The sequence below is a fragment of the Brassica napus genome, chromosome A9, assembly GCF_020379485.1.
Source record: "Brassica napus cultivar Da-Ae chromosome A9, Da-Ae, whole genome shotgun sequence".
Lineage (NCBI taxonomy): Eukaryota > Viridiplantae > Streptophyta > Magnoliopsida > Brassicales > Brassicaceae > Brassica > Brassica napus.
The window spans coordinates 1,931,178-1,941,744 of NC_063442.1; the positions used below are offsets into that span (position 1 = coordinate 1,931,178).

At 32.4% G+C, this 10,567-nt stretch overlaps 1 protein-coding gene across 1 annotated transcript; it reads left to right on the forward strand.

The window, feature by feature from the left end:
- The first annotated feature begins 899 nt into the window (after nucleotides 1-899).
- On the forward strand, nucleotides 900-3,676 carry LOC106416270 (protein PECTIC ARABINOGALACTAN SYNTHESIS-RELATED). Its single transcript, XM_013857129.3, has 11 exons — nucleotides 900-1,239; nucleotides 1,317-1,367; nucleotides 1,454-1,547; nucleotides 1,631-1,707; nucleotides 1,779-1,867; nucleotides 1,970-2,089; nucleotides 2,237-2,353; nucleotides 2,442-2,585; nucleotides 2,657-2,780; nucleotides 2,855-3,046; nucleotides 3,111-3,676. The coding sequence occupies exons 1-11, from the start codon at nucleotides 1,006-1,008 to the stop codon at nucleotides 3,468-3,470; spliced, it is 1,602 nt and encodes a 533-aa protein (XP_013712583.2). The 5' UTR covers nucleotides 900-1,005; the 3' UTR covers nucleotides 3,471-3,676.
- Nucleotides 3,677-10,567: the final 6,891 nt, after the last annotated feature.

Here is a 10,567-nt window from a genome sequence, read left to right on the forward strand (position 1 = left end):
AAATAGGGGTGCTTAGCACCATTTGTAATCATCCAAGAATCAAGAAAGCTAAGAGAGAAAACATTTGTAAGAGAGAGTTCTCAAAACAAAATCTTTGTAAACCCTTTCCAAAAATTATAAAGAGTCTTCTTCTTAAATCTTTTAGTTGTCTAATCCCATCTTCATCTCATCGCTATTGGGTAATATTCCCATCATATATATCTATTAAAGATTGAATCCGTTGTATCAGTTTTGTTTGACTGGAAATGACAGAATATCTGTATCTGTTTGACTGGAAGCTACATAGCTAACCACACACTTAATGCCTACAAGATTCTCAATCCTTAATCTGTAAAATGTTCTACCGAGGAGATGCTGTTGTAGGCTCGGTACGTCATACAAGGCGCAGATAATCAGGGGGTACTGTGTCCTGTCAATCTGTCATGAACTATCTAAGATCCCAGAAACAACTTTTGAGTACATGTACTTGCAGGGGCCGGCTCTGAGGTTTTGGAGGCTTGAAGCGATTTAGTGAAGTTTTCGATAAGAAAAAAAACTGGATCACAACGTTGTCATACCACAGATAGTAGCACTGATCAACATTGATTACCGGAAAAAATATAAAGAAAAAAAAAAAAGAATGTGGTTATATAGCAGCACTGTTGTTGCAACCCTCTGTCTGAGCTAGAGAGTTTATTGTCTTCGCTCGGGGATTTGAACATACAAAGCAGAGAAACTAGGGGTGATTATTATAGTTGTTATAAACTACGAGGATGAATTTGTAAATACATAACAATCTAACCTTCTGTCTCAGTTAGAGAGTTTTGACTTTGAAGCTGTACATAACAACAAGTCATTAAAAAAAAAAAAACTTTCTTTCAGTTTCTTGTTAACTGTTCGGTACTCTCCTTCAAGCTCTTCCCTCACATGGCAGTAATAGCCACAGAGATTGAGAAGAAGAAAGAAAGAGAGAGAGGGAGAATCGATTAGTTAAAGCTGGCGTCTTTTAGCCCGAGGCGAGGAGCAATGGCGGAGTTGCGTCACTCCAGCTCTCTCGTTACCCGATCTTCTTCCTCTCCGCCACGCACCGGAGACGAGGACTCCTCGAGAGATCGAGACCGTCCGATCTGGTGGGTTCCTTTCCTCGGCGGAGACGATCTCAGGGCTTCTCCGCAGAAGAGTAAAGTTTCGATCTTTCTGATACTGTTCCTCGCCGCCGTCGCAAGCTTGATCTCCGTTTACGGCCTTGTTAACCACTTGGTAAAAAGCCTTTTCCTTTGGATTCGAAAAAGGTGTAAGCTTTATTATCTCTTCTTTCTTTGTTGTGTTTTTGCTAGAATGCGCCCTACTTGTGTAAGAAAGATGGGATTGTGCTCAACTGTCCTCATGTAAGTGTTTTAAAAAGGCTTTTGAATCTGTTTGTTAAATGCATAAGCTTTGAATCTCGTAATGTGTTTTGTTTGTGTGTTTTTAGGTAAAGGAGTCAGCTTCCCGTTGGGAGAATCCTTTGCCTGCAACTACTTCTTGGAAGCCTTGCGCTGAGCGGCGCATTGGTGGAGGAGTCTCTGGTATTTAATAGCTGCTACAGAGAGAATGGTTTTGTTTTGTGTCAGCTTAGTAGCAAATCTCACTTTAATGTTTTTTTTTTCAGATGTTCTTCCTGAGAATGAAACGAATGGATATGTATTCATTCATGCTGAAGGTGGTTTGAATCAGCAGCGGATTGCTGTATGTATCTTCCATGCTTTTGATGCCCTATCATGGTTCAATATGAGTTATGTCTTTTTTTTCTCCCCCAGATCTGTAATGCAGTAGCAGTTGCCAAGATTATGAATGCAACTCTGATTCTACCAGTACTGAAGCAGGACCAAATTTGGAAAGACCAGACGTAAGCTTGATTAAGATATTTGGTTCCATTGCTTTTCTAGGTTTTGCTGCTACTTTGTATTCTAGTTATGATAATATGAGAGCTGTAAACTTTGTTGTGCAGGAAGTTTGAAGACATTTTTGATGTAGATCATTTCATTGATTACTTGAAAGATGATGTCCGAATCGTTAAAGACATACCTGACTGGTTCACTGACAAAACAGAGTTATTCTCTAGTATAAGGTTTGCTCCTTCAACTCTTTATTTATTTTCTGATGATATACTTTGTTTGAGTATTTTTAAAAGTGAGCTTGTGGGTCTTTGGCGTAATCTGATTTAAAATTGATTACTATAAAGTATTGACCGTGTTATGTACTTGTCTTTTTGTAGAAGAACAGTCAAAAACATTCCCAAATATGCAGCAGCACAGTTCTATATAGACAATGTATTGCCAAGGATAAAGGAGAAGAAGATAATGGCATTGAAGCCTTTTGTAGATCGACTTGGGTAATATAATCTATATATTCTCTAGTTTAAGGCTCAGACTCTTGAAAAAATTTCTTATATTACTTGTGGTGCTGGAAATTTTTTTCAGCTATGACAATGTACCTCAAGAAATCAACAGATTAAGATGCCGTGTAAATTACCATGCCCTCAAATTTCTCCCGGAGATAGAGCAAATGGCTGATTCAATTGCCTCTAGAATGAGAAACCGCACTGGAACTCCAAATCCTTACATGTATGAGATATCAAAAGCTTTGTTACAACTTGGGACGTTAAGTCTCACTTGTTTCTGTCTCTCTTGTACAGGGCTCTCCATCTTAGATTCGAGAAAGGAATGGTTGGACTGTCGTTTTGTGATTTTGTGGGGACAAGGGAAGAGAAGGCTAGAATGGCGGAGTACAGACAAAAGGAATGGCCTCGGCGCTTCAAGGTGACTTTTATTTGGTGCCTAAAACAAACCTCAGCAGCTGCTGCCTTAACGAGTTTGCTTGACATGTATTGCAGAATGGCTCCCATCTCTGGCAGCTGGCCTTGCAGAAGCGGAAAGAAGGTAGATGCCCTCTTGAGCCGGGCGAAGTTGCTGTGATCCTACGCGCAATGGGGTATCCAAAAGAAACACAGATCTATGTAGCATCTGGTCAAGTCTATGGAGGCCAAAACCGTATGGCTCCACTAAGAAACATGTTCCCAAACTTGGTAAGACCACCGAAACATGTCCCATCAGAATCAGTCTCTCTCACAACTGTCCTTTTGAAATCAGGTAACAAAGGAGGATTTAGCAGGGAAAGAGGAACTAGCAAGCTTTAGAAAGCACGTGACGAGCTTAGCTGCTCTAGACTTCTTGGTGTGTTTGAAGTCGGATGTGTTTGTGATGACACACGGTGGAAACTTTGCTAAACTGATCATTGGAGCAAGGAGATACATGGGCCATCGCCAGAAATCAATCAAGCCGGATAAAGGATTGATGTCGAAATCATTTGGGGATCCTTACATGGGATGGGCAACTTTTGTGGAGGATGTGGTTGTCACTCATCAAACAAGGACCGGTTTGCCTGAAGAAACTTTCCCTAACTATGATCTTTGGGAGAATCCTCTCACTCCATGTATGTGTAAAGCTTAACGATGCTTTTGGCTTTTGCATTTTGTGAGCTGGTGATTAGCTGCTTTAAGAAAAAGAGAGAAGATGAGTTTGGTCTGTGGATTTTTGTCTTGAGGAGCAAGATACTATAGAGGTTTGGTAGTTTATTCTCTTTCTTTGTTTTTAACCATTCAAAGCCGTTGTTATAAACATAACCCTTAGAAGAGCATCTTTTATCTGTTTAGAAATCGACAGTCTCTTAAAAACTAAAATACTAATTTTTAATTTCAGGAGTATAACATGATAACTTATTTATTTTTAAGGTGACAAATAAAACGTGCCCAATTATTAAATGCCAAATATATACAAAGTTTTTTAATAGAATAGAGAAAACAACCATTAAAATCCTGAATTTTCAAATTAAAGCGAAAAAAGAATTTTCAACTTTTAAATATTAGTTGTTTTAACTCTTATTTTTTGTTGACTCGGCCATATGTAAATTATATTATATAATTAATAATATATACAAAATTTATTTTATAAAGATGATCTTCATACTTAGAATATTGATTTTAGTAATTAAATATTTTTTTAAGTTAAAAGTTTTTTTTATTTTTAATCAAATTACTGTTTCATTGACAAACAAACATGTGTGCTAATATTTAATTATATTGTGGATTACTAATTTTTATTATTTTTATTCTGTAAAAACTATTATTATTATTAGTTTAATATGTTTTCTAATTATTTTTAATCGTAAAAGAGTAAATAAAAAACTAGTCTATTTAAAAATGACATATCCTTATGTTTTATTAAAGCTGATATCATACAGTAAGTAAAAACCGAATACGCTCACCGTATAAGGTGTCCACGTAGGATTATTAATTCCAGCCAATCACAGATCTTCATCTCTCCACATCACCACCACGATTGTGTAAAGTCGTCCACCACCATCGAAGCTATTTAACAGCTTCAACCACATTATCATTCACACTCTTCGTCTCCCCAAACTCCACCTATATAAACTCCCCCGATTCGCAAATCTCCTCTGCTAGAGCTTTGGCAAAATCTAGCACCAAAGCTCCGACTAGATCAACCACCGGTTCAATGGATAAGAAAAAAAGGGTCGGTCGCTATGACGGATCACATTAGCGCGTGGCTCCATCTACAGCCCCAAATCATGCACAAAGCGGGATCCTCATAGTGTTGGATCTGTTATTTTCGGCGAAAAGATATGGCCTGATATTCTAAATCCTGAATTTCATAATTTTTTTTTTATCATTAAACCTATTCTACACCTCAACATGAATCTGTGATACAAGGTGAAGCTCAGAACCGTGTAAGCCAGAATAAACATTTTCTGAATCGGGGATCTTAACCTTTTTAATGACATAGCAGGAGAGACAGATGGTTAAGTCCAGGCTGCCACATGTAGAATTAACTCATCTTTTTTTTTTCTTTTTCATGTCCGGAATAGGAATATTGTTTAATCATAGCTCTATCAGTTTTGAGTATTTTGACTCTCCAAATTATATGGATACACTTTTAGAATCTCCTACGATGGTTAAGGATATGCTCTGGTTCCACATTATTAATTCACTTTACCAGCTGAGTGGAAAAAATCAGTAAAAATATAGATTCTTAATTTTTTTTAAAAAGAACAAAAAAACTTAAGTTTATATGGCTTCCACCTAAGAAAAAAGCTACACGGATGCTAAAAAGAAAAAAAAAGAAAAAAAGCTACACCAAATCAAACCATCGGACCTTGATAATACTAAACATTGCGACCATGGAAATTTGATGTGGTAATAAGATGGATAGATATGACCATTGTGAATCAATCGGAGTAGATAGATGCAAAGGAAAAAGAAAACCCTAGGTTTCTCTTGATTGGGATGAGACAGAGTTTTGTACTAAATTTAAAACGTGGAAATATTTGATTTTTAAAATAAATTTCGATTTGAGACTAAAATTATTATAAATTTCTAATTAGGTTATTTTAGTTCAGTTATAAATAAGTGTAGTTTTCATAAATAATAATAAATGGTGTATTTATCAAAATATAATCTCATTTGAATGTATTTTCAAAATTTCCCTAATAATTATTATATCATTGTTAAACTAGATATTGTGTTCGAAATTCTCGGTACTCATATCTCAATAATTAAATACTAACCAACATTTGTAACAAATAATATTTATTCCATTGTATCGATTATCTAATAAATTCTATTAATATATAATTAAATTTAACACATATTTATTGTGTTATTTGAAATCTGAATATTGTATATTATATACACATTTAAAAGTACAAGAAATTCATGTGTTGAACAAGCGACTAAATATTTAAAAGTATTATATTCTTATAACCGTTTAAAGACAATGTAAATACATAAGATATATAATGGTAGTTATTTAAAATATACAATTATATAAAGATATCAGTTAAATTTTGGTAAGTTTGAAATTACATAAAAAATACAACAAATTTTCATATAGATCTGCACATAGCTTACATAAAATACATAATGATATTATTATAATCTTGTGATGGCACGTAAACCCACCTAGTAAAAATTACTTACCAACAATCCAATGAAATTTAAATTCCCATGGTCTATCGTGACGCGTTTTAAAGTAAATTCCATCTCTTCTGGCCTCCCATGAACGTAGTATGCCACTTCTCGTCAAAAATGATTCTCGATATACTTGAACATCGTGGTAATATCTACCATATCTTAAAAGACACTGTGTTTCTTCTTTTTTCCAATTTATTGTATCTACATCCCTAAACTCAAAGGTATGAGAGGTATTAAATTGTAAATCCTTGCTTCCTAGATCATTTGTTGGGTTCGTCATATGACACTTCATATGGAGAACAATATTAGGACCGATTTGATTACGAATTTCTACATCATTCCATGAGTAAGCTGTACCAGCGAAAACAGCCAAAACGAGCACAAAATATATACAAAGATTCATATGTTAGATCAAAGATAGTCTGATCAGGGTATCAATGTTCAATATGTATAATTTGTTTTTGCAACATTTATATAATGTATTAATAATCTATTTATGATGCTAGCTAAATTTAAAATTAGACAAGAACTATTTTCAGCAAAAGTCAAATAATTTGTTTGGCAAAAAAGGAGCAACCGATAAAAACTAAAACAAATGAATTAACGCTTATGAGTACCAACCCACCATTAAATGGAAAAAATAGAAAAGTTTAAGATGAGCCAAAGAAATTACAATTTTTTTTAACGTATTTAAATATTTAAAGCACTTAAACAGTGAATTTAAAGATTTCACGAGACATTATCAAAACTAGGAAAACATAATTAATATTGAAGGAGAACATTAATTTTTGGGAACAAACTGTGTTTCTATCAGACAAGATGATTGTCTGTACCTCGTGCGGATTAATGTATATATATCAATATATTTCAATTTTAATGTTATTTTCTTAAAATATATATTATTAAATTTGATATAAATTTTAAATGAAAATAATAAATTATTTAATTTTAATTTTTGTGTTAACCATGATGTATTAAATTCTGTTTTTTTTTTTTTTTATTTATGCATGTAAATTTTGGATATAAAATTAATTTCTACTAGTAACCAATTTATCATTAGGCAACTTGAATTTGAAACTAAACACTTATTGTAGTTGTGAATTAAAATAATCTCATCGGAAGTTAAAGCATTAGAAACAATTACGGTTCATAAACATCAGCAAAATAAACAATAGCCAATAAATATCATATACTATCAACAATTTAGATTTTAGAAACTGCGAGACAAAAAAAGTAATAATTTTAAAAACATGGGAAAGTGCCACAAAAGTAATAAGTCATGCTCCTTTTGTATTTAGTTTCATTTATAGCATAAACTTTAACTTCTGTATTCTCACAATGTCAATATGCTTAGAGACTATATTCATCTATCACTTCGATCATGATATCACTGTGTAGCGTAGATAACGACGCTCATAATGTATGAGCTACGTACGACATTAGTTCTCAACAATATATTGTGTCCTAACTTGCCAGTCTTTTTTGGATTTCTAATTTGGGATAAGGTTTAACTATGTCCATTATTTTTTGGGGCTATGGAGGGATAACATTCAAGAACATATGCACCGTTGAAATGTGACAAAGATTTTAATGATTTTACATTTATGGGAAAATAATTTTAGAGCGTTTTGAAGCAACCAAAAAGAAGCACATTCAAAAGGGAGACAATGAATCTGAACCCTACTACGATTTGTAAATCCTGCTCTGAACCTTCAAAAAAAAAGTGGAATTTTCACTCATTATTTCAAGCTTTAGTCACCTTCAAGGCTATGAAGAGCGCCTGAACCGTAATAAGCCTAAATGCCTAATTTTGTGCTAAACCGCCTAATTTGTGTGTTAATCATGAATTGATAATAATATACTTCTATTCTTGTATTCATCCAAAAGACATCAGTTATTATTTACAAATGGTTCTGCATTTACATATCAAATAAAATTACATCACACTGATCTTTTTGATAAAAAGATTATCAGACTTCTCTGAATATCAGACTCTGAAAATTACAAAACAGAGATTAAACGCAAAAAAGTGTGACAATCCTCATAAAAAGAACTGCAAATACTCAGAGATCAATCTTGATTAATAGCTTATATAAGAGTGAACAACTTACATTATGAAAGTTGCATGGTCAGTGGGGGGATTGTATCTCTGTCATCTAGGAACTGCAAAAGGTAGTGGGGGATTAGTTTCATTGATACTTATTCTGTTCGTTTGTTTGGAGCTTCTAATTTATCAGATGCACAAAAAGTAGATATACCTGTGATATCCGCTTCCATGTCAGCTAAAATGACCTCGGACTATGACACACAACTTATAATCTCGCTACATAATATTCATGTGAAACAGAAGGTTACGATTGAGTCGTCAAAGACTAAGAATCATGCAAAACAGAGGGTTGAAAAAGAGGCTTTCTAACTCAAATGTTAATGACATAGCAGGAGAGACAGATGGTTAAGTCCAGGCTGCCACATGTAGAATTAACTCATCTTTTTTTTCTTTTTCATGTCCGGAATAGGAATATTGTTTAATCATAGCTCTATCAGTTTTGAGTATTTTGACTCTCCAAATTATATGGATACACTTTTAGAATCTCTTACGTATGGTTAAGGGTATGCTCTGGTTCCACATTATTAATTCACTTTACCAGCTGCGTGGAAAAAAACAGTAAAAATATAGATTCTTAATTTTTTTTAAATAGAACAAAAAACTTAAGTTTATATGGCTTACACCTAAGAAAAAAGCTACACGGATGCTAAAAAAAAAAAAAAAAAGCTACACCAAATCAAACCATCGGACCTTGATAATACTAAACATTGCGACCATGGAAAATTGATGTGGTAATAAGATGGATAAATAGGACCATTGTGAATCAATCGGAGTAGATAGATGCAAAGGAAAAAGAAAACCCTAGGTTTCTTTTGATTGGGATGAGACAGAGTTTTGTACTAAATTTAAAACGTGGAAATATTTGATTTTTAAAATAAATTTCGATTTGAGACTAAAATTATTATAAATTTCTAATTAGGTTATTTTAGTTCAGTTATAAATAAGTGTAGTTTTCATAAATAATAATAAATGGTGTATTTATCAAAATATAATCTCATTTGAATGTTTTTTCAAAATTTCCCTAATAATTATTATATCATTGTTAAACTAGATATTGTGTTCGAAATTCTCGGTACTCATATCTCAATAATTAAATACTAACCAACATTTGTAACAAATAATATTTATTCCATTGTATCGATTATCTAATAAATTCTATTAATATATAATTAAATTTAACACATATTTATTGTGTTATTTGAAATCTGAATATTGTATATTATGTACACATTTAAAAGTACAAGAAATTCATGTGTTGAACAAGCGACTAAATATTTAAAAGTATTATATTCTTATAACCGTTTAAAGACAATGTAAATACATAAGATATATAATGGTAGTTAATTAAAATATACAATTATATAAAGATATCAGTTAAATTTTGGTAAGTTTGAAATTACATAAAAAATAAAACAAATTTTGATATAGATCTGCACATAGCTTACATAAAATACATAATATATTATTATAATCTTGTGATGGCACGTAAACCCACCTAGTAAAAATTACTTACCAACAATCCAATGAAATTTAAATTCCCATGGTCTATCGTGACGCGTTTTAAAGTAAATTCCATCTCTTCTGGCCTCCCATGAACGTAGTATGCCACTTCTCGTCAAAAATGATTCTCGATATACTTGAACATCATGGTAATATCTACCATATCTTAAAAGACACTGTGTTTCTTCTTTTTTCCAATTTATTGTATCTACATCCCTAAACTCAAAGGTATGAGAGGTATTAAATTGTAAATCCTTGCTTCCTAGATCATTTGTTGGGTTCGTCATATGACACTTCATATGGAGAACAATATTAGGACCGATTTGATTACGAATTTCTACATCATTCCATGTGTAAGCTGTACCAGCGAAAACAGCCAAAACGAGCACAAAATATATACAAAGATTCATATGTTAGATCAAAGATAGTCTGATCAGGGTATCAATGTTCAATATGTATAATTTGTTTTTGCAACATTTATATAATGTATTAATAATCTATTTATGATGCTAGCTAAATTTAAAATTAGACAAGAACTATTTTCAGCAAAAGTCAAATAATTTGTTTGGCAAAAAAGGAGCAACCGATAAAAACTAAAACAAATGAATTAACGCTTATGAGTACCAACCCACCATTAAATGGAAAAAATAGAAAAGTTTAAGATGAGCCAAAGAAATTACAATTTTTTTTAACGTATTTAAATATTTAAAGCACTTAAACAGTGAATTTAAAGATTTCACGAGACATTATCAAAACTAGGAAAACATAATTAATATTGAAGGAGAACATTAATTTTTGGGAACAAACTGTGTTTCTATCAGACAAGATGATTGTCTGTACCTCGTGCGGATTAATGTATATATATCAATATATTTCAATTTTAATGTTATTTTCTTAAAATATATATTATTAAATTTGATATAAATTTTAAATGAAAATAATAAATTATT